General features: G+C 53.6%; 1 protein-coding gene across 8 annotated transcripts in view; it reads right to left on the reverse strand.

Moving 5' to 3' along the window:
* The window catches only part of TMEM63C (transmembrane protein 63C), a 70,174-nt gene that overhangs the window by 12,169 nt on the left and 38,487 nt on the right, over positions 1-19,518 (reverse strand). For 7 of the 8 annotated variants that reach the window (XR_009536928.1, XM_060129655.1, XM_060129605.1 and 4 more), the window contains 11 exons: positions 16,299-16,336; positions 11,292-11,434; positions 9,826-9,874; positions 7,903-8,011; positions 6,436-6,509; positions 5,746-5,826; positions 5,510-5,633; positions 4,622-4,755; positions 3,048-3,170; positions 2,458-2,611; positions 920-1,026 (listed from right to left, as the gene is read on the reverse strand). Coding sequence is in view for 7 of the 8 variants with exons in the window: in XM_060129655.1 (XP_059985638.1) it covers positions 920-1,026; positions 2,458-2,611; positions 3,048-3,170; positions 4,622-4,755; positions 5,510-5,633; positions 5,746-5,826; positions 6,436-6,509; positions 7,903-8,011; positions 9,826-9,874; positions 11,292-11,434; positions 16,299-16,336 (1,136 nt within the window). In the remaining variant the exon portion in view is untranslated. Of the gene's footprint in view, positions 1-919; positions 1,027-2,457; positions 2,612-3,047; positions 3,171-4,621; positions 4,756-5,509; positions 5,634-5,745; positions 5,827-6,435; positions 6,510-7,902; positions 8,012-9,821; positions 9,875-11,291; positions 11,435-16,298; positions 16,337-19,518 lie in introns of those variants that run through there. The other variant, XM_060129942.1, reaches the window with a different exon arrangement.

Here is a 19,518-nt window from a genome sequence, read left to right on the forward strand (position 1 = left end):
CATCTCCACGGAGCACTGTGAGCTGTGCTGTGGCTGGGAGCAGCAGGAAAGAATAGCGTGATCAACTAGTGATGTCTGCCTTGGGCATAAGAAAAGGAAGGGAAGGCACACACATACCATATACTTGACATCTCTGTTCAAGGGACATTACTAATGATACTCAGAATTCTTGCAGAGTTTCAATAAGCAACATGAGCCCTGTTCTTGGCCAGAGGAAAGACCAGTAAGGATTTCTGTTAAGATAAACCTCCTGGCTTACTGCCTGATAGGATGATAGAAACTTTTGGTGCAGGAAATAACTTTTGAGACCCACGCAGCCTTCAGGCCAAAGCAGGTCCACCTGCCCCAGCGTACGGTAAATCCTTTCTAACTAATTAGCTCCTACCATAGAACTATTAGTGCTAATAAATAGGAAATAGCTCTTAATTGTTTAAGATGTGGGCACTGTGTAGGCTACGTGGGTCTGCAGTCAGATTGAGTGCAGGGGCTCCTCTGCTATGGCCATAGCAGCTCTTCTGACATTTTCCAAACAAGTCCTGCTCTCTCACTCTCATCCTCTGCCCTCTGCCTGGAATTCCTGGCACTGCCTATCTCTGCCCGCAGCTCCAGACCCTCAGCGCGTGGCTGGAGGCTGAGGGAGCAGCCCGAGGAGGGCTGGGTTTTGACCCCACATGCCTGGTATGGTGGCCCTATCTCAGCATCCCTGAGCCCAGAGGCCCAGAGGCAAACCCGTCCCCTCTTTCCAAAGAAAAAAATATCGTTAGTGTTTTGGGACGGTTTCAGGCATCAAAGCCACCCCGTATCTATTCCATTCCTGAGGCCAGACAGGAAGCCAGAGTCCTAAGCTGGTGGGGTTTGGGGGGGCAGAGGAAGAAGCAGGTGCCAAGAGCAGGGCTAGGAGGGGGGGCCCTCAGCTCACCTGGTCCAGTGGGCTTCAAGGAAGGCGGACAGGTAGACGATCAGAGGCAATATCACCGTAAAGGCCCAGAGCAACAGGGAGGGGAAGAACTGGGTCACGATGGGGCTCTGTAGGGGTGGAGCGGAGGAGGGCAGAGAGACGTCAATGCGAGAAGCCCCATTCTCCTTGCAGGCTTCCCTCGCCTTCGCCCACGTCCCTGGCCTCTTCTCCAGCTCAGCCCCAGAGCAGGCCTGGTGTCCCCGAGGCTGCACAGTGCACCTGGCCTTTCTGACCCGCCTTCCTGGTCAGGGGTCTGCCCGGCTGGGGCGGCCGGAGGCTGACACCCCAAGGTCAAGTGACATCCCCAGGGAGTGCAGGCCTTCGACACTGAGGTCACGGGAGGGGTGCCCTACGCTGCCCCTAGTGACTTGGCCCTAAGGCCACAGCCAGCTGCTGTCACTCATGTCTCAGACCTCAGGGAGGAGACACTGCTTTTTTTTTTTTTGCGGTACACAGGCCTCTCACTGCTGTGGCCTCTCCTGTTGTGGAGCACAGGCTCCGGACACGCAGGCTCAGCAGCCATGGCTCACGGGCCCGGCCGCTCCGCGGCATGTGGGATCCTCCCGGACCGGGGCACGAACCCATGTCCCCTGCATCGGCAGGCGGACTCCCAACGACTGCGCCACCGGGGAAGCCCCCGGAGACGCTGCTTTTGTTATGATGTTGTGTGAGAAGTGGCGAAGAGGGGGAGGGTATGGAGCAAGACTTCCCAGGGAGAGCTGTGGTGCCCTTGCCTGGGGCCTATTGTGAAGCTGACAAAGGAGGCAAAGGTAGGCAGCGGCAGCAGAAGTGCTTGGCTTGGCTACGCGCACGTGCGTGCACGCGTGGGTGCGTGTGTTTTGCTGGAACAGGCACAGGGATAACAGGAAAGGAGGGGCCTTCTGGGATCACTATGACAGCCTTGAGGCTATGGAACTTGGAAACGAGCCAGTCCAGTTCCTCGGAACACCTCTGTCCATATGAAGCAGCCCTTCCCTCCAGGGATGACTCCTGTGAGCCGCGCACACGCCCAGCCAGGTGTGGGTGTGTCTGGAAGTGCGGGAAGTGGAGACAGAGCTGGAGGGCCTTCTCCTCTAGAAGGGCTGCCTTGGAACTAACCTCTGCCTGCCCCGCTCTCAACCCTGTCTTCAGAGCAGGGAGCCCAGCTCTAGGGAACGTGGGGAGAACAGAGCTGTCACGCTCGCCACACCTTCTGCTGCCCCTTTTGTACCTCTAGCTTGGCCCAGTGTAAAGCAGCCCTCCAAGCCCACCCCCCAAACTCATCCCAGAACTTGCCTGGGGCTCCCCCACTCTTCAGCCCCCGTCCCTAAGATGGGCAACGACCCACATTCATGCCCTTTAGAGCACAGGAAGCGCTGTGCCACCATTTACACCACTGCCACGGCCACAAGTGTGCAGGCATCGGAGTCACGTCCCAGTGGGCCTCCCACCCCCTCCTCGCCTGAGTTCTTCCTTCATCTCCCTGGGGCCCCCGCGCCTGGCCTGGGCAGAGGAGGCACCTTCAGCTTCTCGATGGGGCGGGTGACGTTGTACATGTCGATGGTGTTGATGATGATGGCAGGCGTGGTGAGGAAGAAGAAGAGGAGGAAGAGGAAGGTGTTGATTGCGATGAAGCGGGCCCACCAATGGAAGCGGCGGACAGACAGGTGTTTCCTGGGCAGGACGGAGGAGGGAGACGCACTTAGGACCCCGGGTCTCAGCCCTCAGACACAGCCCGTGCTGCTTCCTGCATGCCAGCTGTGGACCAGGCTGCCCTGGTCTAATTCCAGCCCGTGGGCCCACCCACACCTGCATGAGACAGCCCTGGGCCTTCGCCTCAGTCACACCACTTGTAAAGCAAGCCAAAAAAACGATCCGAATTCTTTCTGCAGGAAAAACTCTTTCCCCAAAGGCTGGGTGCCTTCCATGCTTGTGGTGGGGTGGGCTTGGGCGTGGGAGGAGGCTGTGATGCCCACGAGAGAAACAGCCCAGCGGGGGCCGTGAGTGGGCAGTGAAGCAGGAGGACAGGCCCTGACTCCCTTCCCCGTCCTACGGCCTTCTTCAGTCCCAGAGGAGCTCAAAGGAGAGGGGAGGGACGGAGAGGGCTTACCAAATAATGTCTTTGGGGTGTGGGGCAAGGACAACCCTCCAGCGGTCGGATTTGACGACGGTGGTCACCGAGGACTGTTGGGCCGACACGCCGCACTGGATGAACTTGTAATCCTCCAGGATGCTGCGGAGATGCGGGAGTAGACAGAGGTCCGGGGGTGAGGACGATGGCCCGCGGCGGGGGAGGGCTCATGCCAGGGGCCCGGGGCCGCTGTGGCCATCCCACAGGTAGAGACTCGTCCACTTCCTGGGAAGTCTTGGAGACTTGGATATGTCTCTCTCGACCTCGTAAGTGGGCAGTCCCCAAGGCCTAGTCACTGAACGAAAGGGGCGTTAGAGGGAGGGACTGTCCAGGAAAAAAGGGGGCCACACGGTTCTCAGTTCACGTCTTTTCCCCTTAACAGTAGTGACAGCACAAAGACGCGCTCTTTCCGTGAGGTTGACAGGAGAGGTATTCATTTCAGCCCCATCTTAGTATCCGTAGCTACCGACTATTGAGTTCTACACAGTGCATGACGCTGTGCTAATTGGTGATTAACATCGTCTTAATTGCACAGATTACTGAAGACACAACCAAAGAGGGGCGGGTGCTGGCACCGGAGCCTCATCTTTGGTTTTCTAATTCACACACCTGCTGTAATTAAACCTTAGATCCTCTCTACAGAGAGTGTGCTCAGAAAGTTATTGTCTTATGTAGATGTACTGTTTTCTATAACACATACACTAACTAGAACACATATCCCTTCTTAACCCTCTGGGAGGAGGACAGGGAAGATATAAGTAATCAAATCTGATAGGTAAGAAATTAGAGGATGTAAGTGACTTGCAAAATTGTACACAATTTTTTGCGACTAAACTCTAGCCTCTGCCGCTGTTCCTTGGTAGGGTTGGGGGGGGTGAGGACAAATGTGGTGAGTGATCAGGCTCCCTCGGGGAGAGGAGGGCCCCATAATCCTCAAAAGACTGATTCTGAGGCTCCCATCTATTTGACCCAGTCCTAAGATTCCTTCCAGAACATTCCAGAGTGGCCCTCATCCACTCCCTATCAAGGTGGGGCTGCCAGAGGCTGGCGTGGAGGAGAGAGGAGGCAGTAGGGCTATGAATCAGGGGAGGTTTGCAGCAGGAGAGGAGAAATGGCAAGCAGGGCTTCTCTACCCTGACTCTGTCACTGGTGGTGAGGGGAGGGGTGATGTGCAATGAGGGAGAACTGGGTGCCATTCTTGTCAAGGCCTGGAAGAGGAAGCAAGAGGTCAACAGCTACTCTGACCACTTCTGTGCTGAAGCAAGAACATATGGGAGTGAAGAGCCCAGGGCCTGGGCATCTCTGGAGACAAGCTGAGCCTGGCAGCTGGGGGAAGACGGATATGGCCATGCTCTAGAAAGCAAGATGGCGGCTCCATGCCCATGAGGAGCATGGAGGGGTCGAGGGGAGGGCAGAATATGGCAAACCGGAGGGAGGCTCTGTCTCCTCCTCCCCTTGGCTGGAATGGGGGTGAAAGAGGATGGTTTCAGAGAAGCAGAGGCCCACTGTCAGGGCTGGGCTGGGCACAGCAAGCAGCTGGCCCTGGCACTCACTGCTTTGTCATCCTGGAGTCCTGGAAGGTGACAAAGATCAGGTCCAGACGCTTCAGCCGCACGCGGTTGAGCTCAGCGTTGAACTCATCAGTCAGCTGCTCCTCCAGCTCACTATAATACTGCTCTGCGTCTACCTGGGGTGAGATGTGGCCCTCAGAGCTGGAGCAGCCAGAGCTCCAGGCCTCACGCCTAGATGGGAGGCCTCTCTCCACTCAGGCGGCAGGCCCGAGGTCTCGGTTCCATCCCCGGCTCCCTTGGAAGCCCGGCAAAAAGCTCCAGACCCCAGGTGGGCTCCAAGGTCCCAGCTCTAGAAGAGGAAGAGGCTATGGCTCTGAGATTAGCTCCCTGCTCTTAGATCTAGCGAAAGCGAGGCATCGCTGGGGGTAAGGGGGTGCCTTTGGACTCCGAGTAGCCTCCAGAGGAGTGATAGAATGTGTCTGTAGCATTTTCAGGAAAGGGGATGATTCTTTTTCTGGACTCGCTGGAGTTCAGTCCTGCCAAGACCTCCTTCTAGCCACGGTGGTTGGGCGATAAGACTGAATCCACTGCTTTCAAATATTCCTGTCCTAGCTCTCTGAAAGCCTGAGGCCTGGGAGCCTATAGCAGCCTGCTGTGACCTCACTGGTCCTCCCATCCAAGCCCAGGAGGGGCCAAGAACAAGCGTCCCTGGATCGCTCCGGAGGGGGCCCCAAGGAAGACTCCTCTCAACAGCGAGATAGGACGGGTGGAAAGGAAAGCAGGAGCCAGGTGCCGCAGCACAGAGCAGACCTGAATGAGGCCTGTGGCCCCGGGGTGCGGGCAAGGGGCGCTGCCCAGAGCCCTGGACAAAGCCTGGAGACCCGGTGCCCTAGCCCCTCCGCTGTGTCCCCCGATGCCCTTGCCAGTTACCTCTTTAAAGCAAACCCAGCACTTGCAGAAGCACAGCCGGGAGCAGGGATGGACCTTGATCATCACCTTCCCCTTCTTCTTGGCCTTGGCAGTGTAATAGAGCCGGCCCCGCATTGCATGGCGCCTGTCAGCCAATGGGCAATGGGAGAAGGATCTTGTGGTCAGGGTGCCAGCAGAGCCACAACCTCTCCTTCTCCCCCCACCCCAGATTCAGACAGGCCCCGCTACAGCCTCACCTCCGATCGTCCAAGTCAATCAGGGTCCTGACGTCGTAGCAGAAGTGGACTCTGGTCACTACGCACCCTGGATAGGCCTCACTGAAGCCACAAACATGGAGGTTGAGCCATTCCGTAGGGCTGGGGACCTCCCCCTTCCCCACCCCCCACCCCCTACCCAGAGCTACAGCCTACAGGCTAGGGGGCTCAGCTATACCCATGGTTCCTGCTGCTTGGATGGTAGAATCCACCCCTTGCTCCTAAGGCTGGATGTCAGGGTTGATCCCTGTTAATCTGAGAGTTGCCACATCTTCCCCAGGTGACACAGAACAGGGCCAGGGAGCAGAGCTGGAAATTGCTGCTCATGGAGAGAGAACTGGCTCCTGTGGCTAGGAGCTCGGGTCACAAAAGTTGCCTCAAGATGACCCGCTCTAGATAACTGCCATCTGGCAGCTCCCTGGGCTCCACGGTTGGCGGTACAAGGGTAAGGCATCCCCCATCACACCCATGCCATGCAGAAATTCCCTGACTTCAGAAACCCTGCTCTGGCCCCAACCAGAGCCTCCCCCATTCTGCAAGGTTGATCCTGAGCTGAATCTGGGGTGAGCCACAGCCCCACTCCACCATCCTGTGCATCACGACCCACATGAGGACCCAGGCAGGGTTACCAGGAGGATGCAATCCACGCCTCAGCCCACCCGACCCACTTACTGAAAATGCTTAATGATGATCTCTGGGTCTTGGATGTCCGTGGGGACATAGGTGATCATTAGTGTCCTTGTGACCTAGGTGGGGAAGGTCAATGGAGAAAGAAGCCTGTGCTCACACAGGACTCCTGGAGTCTGGGTCTTCAGGTGGCCCAGAACCACCTGGAGTAGGTTTTCTACTCACATCAGGCCGCCTCCTTGCTGGGTGAGCCAGGTGTCAGCTTCCCCAGCCTGTGTCCCTGAGGTCAGCAGGCCGTGGGAAGCTGCAGCCAGGGAAGCTACACCTCTGTTAATCTCTGTGCCCCCCGTGGACCCCTTGCCATAGACGGCTGTGATGGAGGGCGGAAGAGCCAGAGGCTGCAGACAGGGCCTGGGGAAGGACCACAGCCCACGCCCTGCAAGGGCTGCTCATACTCTCTTGTTGATTTACAGTCTCCCCGCACCTCCGCCGCTCCAAGTGACGTCCCACCTCGCTGGGTCGTCCCTCTCATCAGACTGTGCAGGGGAGTTAGGAGGCGAGCTAGACTCTGGGGAGGGAATGTGGAAGCCCCTCAAAGTCCACATTTTATTCTGTGAGTGGGAAATGTCTTCCTGAGCCATCGCCTCAAGGTGACAGTCTGGTAAACTGTGCTGCAAGAGAGGGGAGTCTGGGCAGAAGCTTCTGGTGGCAAGAAGGAAAGCTGAAGTGGCCGAGTCCAGACTGGTCAGGGGTGCCCAAGCCTCAGGCTGAAACATTCGGGATTACCTTTCAGGGGTATGTGCGTTTGCATTCTGGGGTGGGGTAAAGTGAATCCGTCCTTTAGGATGGACAGCTTGAAGGAGCTGATCTCGCTTTTACCTGCCACCTTCCACCGCAGAAGACCCTACCCACCTAGTGGTCCTTCCTGGGATCACCTCCCAAATAAGTGAACGCTACTCAAATCCCTGTCTCAGGGTCTGCTTGGGAGGTAGGATGGGGGACACACAAACCAAGACAGTGGGGACAACACTGGGGCAGGACATGGGGTCTCTGACCTCAGGGAGATGGTGGAAGGGCAAGAAGCTTGGGCACAGCAAGTCAAAATATCTACCCAGAGGGTCAGCAGGGGGCCTTGGCCGCTGAAGACGGAGGCCCCTCGCAGGTTCAGGGCTTAGTTAAGCCTTTAGTTTTCTGATGGTGGGGAGCTCCAGGGGTCCTTGGAGAGGGTCCAGGGCAGCAGGGGTGCAGGGGGAGGAGGCACCTGGGAGCAGCTATTTACCAATTGGTTTGGAAGTGTATTAGTGGTTTAACAGCCCAGACAGATATGCCAGGTGACGATTCCCAGGGATAAGCAGAGGAGGCTTGCCCTACTCAGGTGAGACTGCCCACCCCCAGGTGTGCAGAACACACCAAGCTGGGATGCCTCTGAAGTATGGGCGTGGGATGGTGTCCAGCTGGGGAGAGCCTCTAGCCGAGAGGGTGTTGCTCTAGTAGCTCTTTTCACTTACTCACCTTGTAGCTCTTCTTGGGCACAAACCCTAAACAGTGATGAGTCATGAAGAGGAAGTTGGTGACAAAGTATAAGAAAGCGAAGAAGCTGTGCAGCCACAGGAACTTACTCCTGCCAAGAACAAGACACAGGAGGCGTGAGACCCCCGCTTCCACCCCACACGGTCTCCCCAGCGCCACCCTCTGGTGCCTCCACTCAGGCACCTTGGAAGGGAATGGAGAAGGGGACGTCCACTCCGACTAATAGAGGCTCACGTTCATTGAGTGCTTACTATACGTCAGGCCCAGGGTGGGACTAGATGCTTTGTGGACATTTTCTCCCTAGACTCTTGCACCTCGTGAAGGTGGTACTGTGAATGTCTTCATTTTACCCGTAGGGAAACAAGGGCTAGAGTGACCGCTCGAGGTCACTCCTAGCTGTGGCAGTGCCGGGAGGTGAGCCCGGAGCTGCAGAAGCACTTACACTCTTCACGCCGTGTCGTGCTGCCGGCGGCTGTGGCTCAGGCCGCCCCCGCCGACCGTGAGGACAGCAGGAGGGGCCACCCGGCCTCTGTGGTAAGGGACTCCGGGGTCACACGCAGGCCTGCAGATTCGGCCCGCCTCCCTGGGGTAGGAAGAGGGCTGGCCCTTGGGCTCTGTGCTCACGTGATGCTGTCCCAAGGCACCCAGCCAGGAGGACTGCTCGGAAATAGGGCCCGCCTTATGTGGTGCAGTTGGAGGAGAGAAAGGCTGCCTTGCTTCAGAATATCTCCTCACCACTGTCCCCGTGCTGGCATTTCACCTAACCTCCCCCATCTAGTTACATGTTTCTCTCCTCAGTGTTCTCGGAGGGGGCAAGGTGACACGGTCCCTAAGGGACATTCCAGCTCTCTGCCAGTATGGACTTAACAAACGTTGAAGGCTCTTTGCTGTCCTATTAAAATTCACTTCTAGTTGGGAAGTTGTAGGTGCCACACTTACAACAGTGGCTGGCCTGGGAGAGGCTGGTAAGCTCTGGTCTGGTGTTGCCAGTACCCGGGAAAGAGTTGGTTGAAGGTGGAGGCGAGAGGGTGCCCAACCATTCTGCTGAGTTTGGACTTTGATGGATTTGGAATTTGATGGAGTTTGCAGGGGGGCAGGGGCAGGGGGCCAGGGGTGGGGCAAGGGGAGGTGGGGCAGGAGTGTGCAAACCCCACTCACACCTGCTTCAGGTACTGGAAGTAGTGCTTCAGCTCTGTCAGGAAGTCGGCCAAGCCTGGCCATGAGACCTAGAGGGGGACTGATGTCTCAGCCTGGACCGGCAGGGCCGCATCTGGCTCAGTACAGATTGATCTGGTCACCAACTGGGTTGGCTGACGTTAAAATCCACAGGTTCCCGGACCATGAGGGCTGGAGGGGGCTTAGAGGTCATGTCCAACAGCTCTTCCCCCCACCATGGACTAGGGATGAAGCTCAGAGCGGGAGGGTGCACTGCCCCAGACCCAGGGCCGGCTAATGGCAAAGCCGGGGCATGAACCCAGCTCCTGTGGTTCCTCTGTCTCGCTGCTGTGGGAGTCAGGTCTGAGCTTCACTGGGTTATATGAGGGTTGACCTGAACTATTTTGTGGGCAGGGAAGCAATACCTTAAACCTCTGCTTACTGCAGTAATCCTATTGGGAGCTGGACATACTAAGCAAATAGGACCATCTTCGCAAATCTTCAGGAGTGACCGGTTTAGGTAGTTCCACCCATTACAGAGGTGGGGACACTGAGACACCAAGAATACTTCCTTACCAAGAGGATGCAACTTCCGGCATCCCACCTGGAACCTGGGCTCCCCAGGAAACCAGGCCTTTCTTATCAGCAGAGTGGGGCTCATGCTTCGGACCCACACATTGGACCATCTCTCCACGCTAACACCCAGCCCCCAAGCCAGTAGAATGGGAGGTAAGAGGATCAGGTACCTACTCTGTGGAGACATTGACAATGGTGGTCCGACCAAAATGACTATTCCAGTCTGAAAGAGAAGAAAGTTGCTGACCTCAAGCCTGACACCTTGACTGGTTGGGTGCCAGACTTCAGGGTTCCTGAGCGAATGCCCGGGGTCTAGAGATGCTTGTCTACATCCTGGTCTTCCTTCTAGTTCCCCAGAGCTTGTCCCCAGCTTCCAAACAGCCCCATCAGAGGCCTCCTCTCCTCCCTGGGACTGCTGACTGGGGCTCCTCGGCTGTGAAGCAAGACCGAGCATTGGTGCGGCAACCCCAGGGCGTGACTGACTCAGGGTAGACACCGGTGAACGCTGGTGGGAGGGACCCGGCAGCCCCACCATGAGCGGAATGATGAAATTAGCAACACTGTTACCGCTGGCAACAATCACAAAACCCAGAACTTCTGAAAATGCATTGCTGCCTCATTCAAACAGAGCAAATCCTTCTGGCTGAGTGTATCAGTGTGCTGGTTTAGACATCTCCAAGTTTTATGAAATCATACTATCATTGCCGTACTATCATACTATCATTGCCAACATACTAGCTCTTAGGATGAGAATCTGGGAAGGCAGGGCTCAGTAGTTATTTACTCTGGTGGTGGTATTTGGTAGCATGAGAAATGGGTGCTACCTTGAAGTAACTGAGGTCTACCACTGGCCGAGGAGAAATAGGTGGAAACTTGAGCAATCAGCATACACCTGGCTGCCACCTGGGCACTTAAGGTGCTATCCTGTACCACCTAGTTGTATGGGCCTCATACAGCTCTATGTTTGCATTTCCTAGTGAAACCCTGGCTGTTATTCAAAGTGCCCACTATCAGGCACTGTGCCAACCACTTGACACGCATTGTCTCTCTATCCCTATGACAGTTGAGGAAACTGAGGCCTGAGGACACTGTATAAGATGAAGTAATTTTCTGGGAAGCAGATGTGGGTAAAAGTTGGGGAACCATGATTTTTCTGTCTTTGAAGCCCAAGCCCTCACCCACCACATTATTGTGTGAAAATTTACCCTGTTATAAGGAGTGTGGGTAGAATCCCTATGAGAAATTCTGCGTGCTGTGTCCATCAGAGTGGGTACAGAGAGAGATCAGGTCCAGAGATCTTTGTAGTGGGTCACATGTCATAACAAGGCCTCCAGGAACATCTGGACAGGTGCAGTGTGGGGTCATAAATAAACATTCAGTTTTAGACTGAATTACTACTATCTGCCTTCTGTGTGCCAGGCCCTGGGCCAAATTTATACCAAGAGGTATCATCTCCGGTTTCCATGTGAGAGAACTGAAGTGTGACCTTATGTGACCTTGCCTAAGGTCACATAACTAATTTTGAGAAGTGCAATTAAAATTTAGATTCCTAGACGCTCAAGACCCAAGCTCTGTCCTGCCTACCGGGCTGCCTCTTAGGTCTAGTGGGCCGGGCCCGGGACCTGCTGAGCTCTGCCTACCCAGAACATTTCCAGTGTAGTTGATGGGCAAAATGATGCCCAAGGAGGGGATGCAGAGGATAAGCACAAGGATGATGAGATGATACTGGAACATGATGTAGATACGGGCATCGTCTCCACACTTGCTAATCAGATCTTCGTTCCTGGAAGAGACACAGAGACAAGGACATTGCTCAGGAGCCAGTGTGGCTACAACGGAAGTCGGAGGTAGATAGAGGAAAGGGAGAGAAGATGACCACCCTACCCCCGAGTTTTTAATCTTTAGAGATATCACCCTTCTCAAAACTTGTTATGCCTGAAATGTATTTCACTGAATTTCACAGGCGTATCAAAGATAGAGGCTACAGATACACTCCTGGGAATCCAGAAGCCCTCTTAAATCAGGCATTTATTTCCTCTTTTATTGCTTCTTCAAACATGTTGAGTGCTTGCTATAGCACAGGCACTGAATAAACCATTAGTGATAACAGGATTCATCCTATTTTTCAAAAAGTTGTTCCTTAAATTAAAAAGGGGTACTCAAAGCCACAATGAGGTATCACTCCACACTGCCAGGCTGGCCAAAGTTGGAAAGTCGGTGAGGAAAGTGTTGGTGAGAAAGTGCTGGTGAGGGTGTGAGATGCCGGGAGCTCTCTCACACTCATGGGTACTTACTCTAGCACACGGCTTTGGATAAGAGTGGACATTATCTACAGAAGTTGACTATAAGTATACCCTATGACCTAGCAATTCCACTCCTAGGTTTATACCCAACAGAAATACATGCACATGGGCACCAAGAGACATGTATAAGAATGTCACAGACGCGTTATTTGTAACAGCCCCAGACTGGAAACAACCTAATTGTCTATCAAAGGTAGAATGGACACAAGAATTGAAATATATATGTAGTGAAATATATATATAGTGAGCTATATACATCACATTATATGTATGTAATGAAATACCATACAGAGATAAAAATGAATGACCATAGCTGAACCCCACAAATGCAACGTTGAGTGAAAGATGCCAGGCACAAACAATACATACCATATCATTTCATATACAAAGTTCAAAAATAGGCAATACTGAACTACAGAGTTAGAAGTCAGGATACTGGTTACCTTTGGAGAGGCGGGAGGTGATAGGAGATTGGGAGGGAGAAGGAGGAGGGCTTCTGGGGTCTTGGCAATGTTCTAATTCTTTATCGGGATGGTGCTTGTATAGGCTTTGCTTGTGATGATTGAGCTGGACACATTTTTTGTGCACTTTTCTGTACGTGTGTTATACTTCAATTAAAAAATTTAAAGCAATACATGTTTATTATAGAAACTTTGGAAAATAACAAAAGAAGAAAATCATTCACCTACAATCTCATCAAACCTCAGATAATGGCTATTAATCATTTTGGCCAATTTCCTTTAGCTTCTTATTGTATTGCTGGTTTAACTTGTGACTGTAGTATAAACAGCATTTGATGTATTGCTCTTTTGCTCAGCATTTAATCTTAAGTCTTTTCTGACCGTTTTACATTTTGTCTAAATATTTTTATGGCTGCCCAATAATAATGGTGACAATAGCCTCTGTTTGTGGATTATTGATTCACACCCAGCCCCAAGCTGCACGCCCCCGCCTTTGGTGGACGTGCCATAGTTTACTCACCCTTGCCCTCCGATCAGACTTGAAGGTTGCATGCAACTCCTAGCACTCAGTCCAGGATTCAGATTTATTTTTCAACAATATTACAAAGAGCATATCTTTAAGGCTTTCAGTATCACCATTTAGGTAATTATTTAGAGCTCTCAACCTTTTTTTAACTTCAAGCAGTTAAAATACTTCCTGCCTTGGACTTGAGAATTAAATCCCAAGAATGGGGTGGACGAGAACTGATGAGAAGGGAGAATGGGGGAATGTCCCCCTGCAGGCTTGGGGTGCCAAGATCTGCTCACCTGATAGAAACAGCGTGCCAGAGGCAGGGTGAGAGCCTCCAACCAGGTGGAGGGAGCAGAGGGCTGGACGGGACGAAGAACACAAGAATCTCCCTTCTGGGCTGACAATTCCCGCCTCCCCACTGGGCCCATTGCTCCGTCTGCACCGGAAGCGCAGGTTATACTCAGCAGCCTATCTTACAGTTCTGAGGGAAGCCTGAATTTCTGAGTCTGCCTATACATATTCCTCTACTCAATTCTGTTCTCTTCCCGCCACTCTTTAAAGTGCCGGCCCCATGACATTCCAGGCATCACTCTTTCTCCTACTCACAATTAATTCTCATCTCTGCTCTAATCACTTCCTCTCCTCTACCTCTTGCTGGAGACTTGCTCTACCTGTCTCATCTTTAAATTAACATCCATCTGTCTCTACAGATGCCCACACTTCTTCCCTTTCAACTACAGCCAGGTTCAAGGGCTCATTTGCTACTCTTAAAAAACAAAACCCCAAGAAACTCCTTAAGCATCCACTCCTTCACCAGTTTCCCTTCAAGTTCCATCCAATATCCTTCCTTCCCTGCTCCCACCCACCTCTTGAAAAAGGTGGCTTCCATCCTCTGCCTCTACTTCTTGGACATCTCCTCGTCCCGGAACTGCGCTCCCAGTGGAGATTCACATCCCCAAAGCCGACATCCTCTGCTGAGTGCTCATGCTACTCAACCTCGTAGGGCTGGAGGCTGCTGACCACACCCTGTCTGGACCTCGCGCCTACCTGGCTTCAGTGAGCCCGTGCCCTAGAGGTTGCCACCTTTTCCTCTTGTCCCAACCAGTCTCTTCCTTGGGCCCTTTCCCTTGGGTGTCCCATCTGCTCCCATGACTTCAACTACGACCTCTGTGCGCCCATATCCCAAGTCTAAATCTCTAGCTCTGACCTTTCTCCTAAGCTTTAATCCTGTTTTTCAACAGCCTGCCGGTCAACTCACATGCTCACTCCGGCCCTATGTCATTAATTTCCCAACTCATCATCTCTCCTCATCTCCCAACTGGTGGTATTATTACCCTCCGCAGAAACCAGACCTCGATTTCTCCCTTTTTCCTAACCGGGTGGAAGCCAGGTGGAAACAACCCATTGACTGTTGTTGCCCCATCATCTCCCTCCCCACGTCTCCTCCGCGTTGTTTCCCTGGTCACCACCACCTCTCACCTGGACGCTGGAAAAACCTTCTTAGCTGCTCACGTTGCCTTTGGACTCTTCCTACTGCCATTCACCCCTCATGCCCCTGCCTACAAACAGACATCACCTGAGTGTCCCGCTCAAAAGTAGTCACTGGCTCCCTGCTGCCTCTAAACCAAAGGCCAAGATTCTCGGTATGGTAGTCAAGATCCCAGCTGATCCTTCCGGCCCAATCCTTCATCCCCTCTCTTGCTATGTACTCTTGTTTCTAGCCACACCAGAAGATTTACCATTTCTGGACACTCCCTGTCCCTCTCTGCCCCAAACCTTTGCTCATGCAGTCCTTAATTTCTAATGGGCCCTCCACATCACAACGGTCAAAATTCTTCCCATTCCTCAAGGCCTCGCTCAACACTATGCTTCTTCTGAACTCCCACATTGGAATTAATTTGTCGCTCTCCCAAATGCCCTCTGCCCAGCAGTTATGCTCTCCCCATTATCAACAATGTGTAGTGGGTCTTGTCAACCCATGTTTTTGTAACTAGACTGAGTGGACTTTGTGCGTTGGGACTTTGGCTTCTGCAGGAAAGGGCGGTCATGAAGAGGGGCATGAGAGACTGGAGGTATAGGTTTCTCTTAATAAAAATGTATTTATGCGAGCTGGTGCATGTTTTAAAAATTAACAAAGCAAAACCAGAGAAGGTGCTAAGAAATAAAAGCCTCCCCCCCACTCCCCCAACATGTGGCTAAGATTCCCGCCCACGCACAAACTAGCTGTATCACTTCCTCGGGACTCTGGTGAACGATGAACGAAGACAAGAGGCCAAGGCCATGGGGCGTCCTCCACCAGTGGAGCTGGGGCTCAAACCCCAGAGGCTGCTGGTCCCAAGCCCAGCTCTGGATTCCCAAGGCCCAGTCATGGTATCTTGTGCCCCCAAAGGGTCCCAGGCCCTTCAACAGGTCTGGGGAAAGAGAGGTGCCCTGGTGTAGCTCATGCGGGTGGATGGGATCTTGCGGCAATGTCTGAATGCTCCCAGCAAGGCCCTTGAATGGTGTGGGCATGGAGGTACATGAAGGAAGAAGCCCTAAGGGCCTTGGCAAAGAAGCAGACGTGCATGTCCAGGCAGGCCCCTGGTGCAGGTGGCCTCTGGGGAGCACTGAGGCTGCACCCTAAGGCAGGCATCACTAGGCAAGGACGGACCCTGGAGGAGGGGTTCAAAGGACAGGCAGGGCAGGCCAGATGGGGGATATTTAGGGAGAGCCCAGGAACACACAGTGCTCTGAGGTGGAGACAGCTGTGTATACACATGTAAGTGTGTATGCCCATGTGTGTGCACGTGTGTGTGCATGTGTGTGGAGGCATGGAGCTCTGACAGGTGTCTGCTCTGCGGAGGCGTCTGGCTGGTATGAGGCCATCGGGAGATGACAGGTGACTCGGGGTCTCTCTCCTTGCCAAGTGGGGTCTCACACTAAAGAGATCCAGAAGGTGTGGTGGGCCAGGGGCTGTCCCTCTGTAATGGGCATGGAGGCTGGGAGAGGAAACCTGCCCTTCCGCCTGGTGGTTTTTGTTTTTTCCATCTAGGCAAATATGAAGAATGATGTTCACAGAAGTAAAGCAAAGAGTACCTGGGAAGGATTTTTTTTTCCTTGTGTGGGCTTCATAAAAGCATTTTTACAAGCATGTGAGAGGGGTCTTTCCTGAGAACTGTGGCAGAGGGAAAATGGGCTGTGGGCAGCGTCCAGTTCCCATTTCACCAATGGAACACGAGAAAGCGTCCTGTGCCAGGGCCGGGCTGCGGTGGGCAGGGGGAGTGGGGAGTGGCCGTTGGGGCACAGAACTTAGGCCCAAGGCCTGGTCCTGCAGGGCAGGAGACCCTGTCCCCACCCTCCCCCAGATAAGGCTCAGGAAGCTCAGGCACTTACTTCATGGTGATGGTGTTGAAAAACCAGGAATAGAAGCCCTGGGGAAAAAGGAGAGAAAGTGTGAGAAAACCCAGCGCTGGGGCGTCTGAGGCAGTGAGGCAGTGTCCGGGGCTTCCTCCCCCGGCAAGGTCTGGACTGGAATCGGTGCTGAGGGAGATGTCTTTTCAGAAGTCGGGCATCCTGTTACAGCAAGTGGTGGCTTAGAGGGTGGGCCTCAGACTGGAGGGAGAGAAGGGACTTTGGGGTGGACGTCAATTGCTTTCTGTCTGTCCCTTGTTGCTTCCTTCTGGGAAATGCCCCTCCCTTATGCATGTGGCCCGGCGGACTGTCCGTCAAGAAGGTGTCTGCTACCGGTGGTCAGTTGACCAACGGGAACATGACCCAAGAGGGGCCAAGCAAAATGCTCTTAAGGGGACTGATATGGGTGCTGGGAGAAGGGTCTTCCTCTGAGTTCTTGCATCTCGGTCAACACCAGGCATCCTGGAGGGGCTTTGTGAGTCTCTGATGCCACATGCAGGAGCTTGTCTGAGATAAAAAGCCTGCTCAGAGGAGAGAGGACCACAGAGGGGATCCTGGTGGCAATGCTGGACTTCCTGGATCTAGCTGTACCTGAAGCAGCTGCTTCCCTTAGATTTCCCCGCACTCAGGCCACACATCACCCTTTTGTTATAATGCTAACTTGAGCTGGGTTTCTTCTTCTGCATCTGGGGGTCCTGTCGATTATACATTTCTCTCAGGGTCTTGCTGTCTGGAGTTTCCGGGTGGTGGGGAAACGTGGCCTCAGCCGGGGGCTGGGAGGGGCTAGAGAGGCAGTCAGCTCGGGGACTGTATGCGTAGGGTAGGCAGAGGGCCACAGCTCTAAAAGCTGCCAGATGTCGTAGCTGCTTCAGTTACCCTGGTCATGCTTCCTTCCGGGATCCCAGGGGGTTTGGCGAAACCTTGGAAAAGGTTGCAGCTCTTGATTGGGTCACGAGCCCATCAGCGACCCAGGCAGGCCCACTTGGTTGATAGTCCCCCAGAACCACATGGATTGGGGAAGGCATATTTCCCAAAAGGAAGAAATGAGGGGCAGGCAAACATGAAACAGAAGGAGGCTCCCACCTTCTAGGCCTCCTCCCTGTGCTGGGTGGGTTGACAGTGGGAATGCCCATCAGGAATGTCCACTTGTGGGGGGACCATTTCCCCAGCTATATCCTAGGGAACTAAAGTAGGGATAAAAGCCCAGGGATGAGGCAGAGCGATGACGGGAAATGGCATGATGGTGGCAGTGGCGACTGGGAAAGTCCCAGGGAGGGGGTGAATTGCTAGACAAGACTTGGGCTGAGAGTCTGGCCACCCCTTCCCTACATGGGGAGTCTTTCCTCACCTCCCACCTCTGGGCCAACATGCAATTCATTAAGGGAGCAAGCAGGTTTGCTGACAGGCCCTAGTGGATATGCAGAGTGGAGGAGTATCGGTGGGAGGACAGAGGTAGTGAGTAGAAGTGTGGCCTATGTACCCATGAAAGGCACATGGACACAGATGTGTGAGTGACCAGGTATGGACCCATATTCTCTCTTTCTCTCTCCCTCTCTCACACACACGTGCGCACACACACACACACACACACACACACACACACACACACTCCCCTGCATATATATTGTACCTCTGAAAGGCATAAACCATTCAGAAAACTTAGCAGCTGAACAGTGGGCCTGAGAAGCAGACACATCTCTCCTTTTCTCCCCATCCCGTGGAAATGGCCACAGGCTCCCAGGAGCCAGCTCAGCTGACAAGCCTGAGTGACAGCGGTCAGTTCACTGCACCCACCTCAGTGGCTCCATCCTCCCCACTCCCGCCACATCCGCCCTGACTTGCTGAGGGCGCTATGAGGAGACCTGTTCACTTCACCCACTCCACTCAGCCTGGCTGAGGCCTCGCCATCTGCCTGGGGCCCTGCAGGGGCTACCTCAGCGCACTCTTCCTCCATGTCTAATTTCTACCCTCTTCTGTTTGACTACCCCACTGCTGCCATCATGATTTATCTTCTAGATATTTTTAAAATAAAATGTCATTGTACAGAAAAAAAAAACACACAAAGCTGAAGTGATGTTTCTAAAGATAAATCTGAGAATTGCCTTGCAAGGTAGGTGGTACTGTCCCTATTCGACAGAGGAAACCTCCAGGACGTGAACCTGTCTGAGGCTCCCATTCTTGTCAGGGGCAGGTCTCGGCAAGTAAAGGGACCAGGTCTCTTGGAGGGATGAAAATGGATGAAAATTTGCTTCCAACAAACACATATCCGATACTAATTACACGACAGGCTGGACCAGGTGCTGGGACAGTGGGGAGTAAGACCGCTATAGCTCTCAGTGGGGGAAGCGGGCACACTAGATTAACTGTGTAGATGAGGAATCATCACGGACTGGGTTAAGACTGCTGAACAAAAGGAATGCAGGGACTTCACTGGTGGTCCAGTGGTTGGCAATCTGTCTTGCAATGCAGGGGATGCCGGTTTGATTCCTGGTCAGGGAACTAAGATCCTACATGCCACGGGGCAACTCAGCCTGCAGGCCACAACTAGAGAGAAGCCCATTCGCTGCCACGAAAGATCCTGCGTGCCGCAACTAAGACCCGACGCAGCCAATAAATAAATAAATATTTTTTAAAAATAAAGTATACGTTATTTAAAAAACTTAAAAAGAGGGCTTCCCTGGTGGCGCAGTGGTTGAGAGTCCGCCTGCCAAGGCAGGGGACGCGGGTTCGTGCCCCGGTCTGGGAAGATTCCACATGCCGCGAAGTGGCTGGGCCCGTGAGCCATGGCCGCTGAGCCTGCGTGTCCGGAGCCTGTGCTCCGCAACGGGGGTGGCCACAACAGTGAGAGGCCCGCATACCGCAAAAAAAAAGAAAAAAAAAGGGAGGGAAGATGATCTGCAGGCTCAGGTGTTTCTGAGAGATGAGAACTGAGGAAAGCCCATTGGATTTCATCGCATGGGACCATTGGTGGCCCTGGGGCTGTCTGGGTGGGAGCCACGCTTGTTCAGCTCGGACCAGTCCCGAGCACCATCTAGAGCGCTTTAGCTCCACTCCATCGCTCTGGAGGGCCTTCCTTGCTCCCTTTCTCCTTCGTGCACTTACTGCCACCACCTTCTCAGCACCCTAGGAGGCAGGTACGCTCAGTGTCTCCCTATTTCCGATGGGGAGACAGGCTTGGCAAGGTGGAGGCATTTGTCCAAGG

This window comes from Lagenorhynchus albirostris, chromosome 1, assembly GCF_949774975.1.
Source record: "Lagenorhynchus albirostris chromosome 1, mLagAlb1.1, whole genome shotgun sequence".
NCBI classification, from domain to species: Eukaryota; Metazoa; Chordata; class Mammalia; order Artiodactyla; family Delphinidae; genus Lagenorhynchus; species Lagenorhynchus albirostris.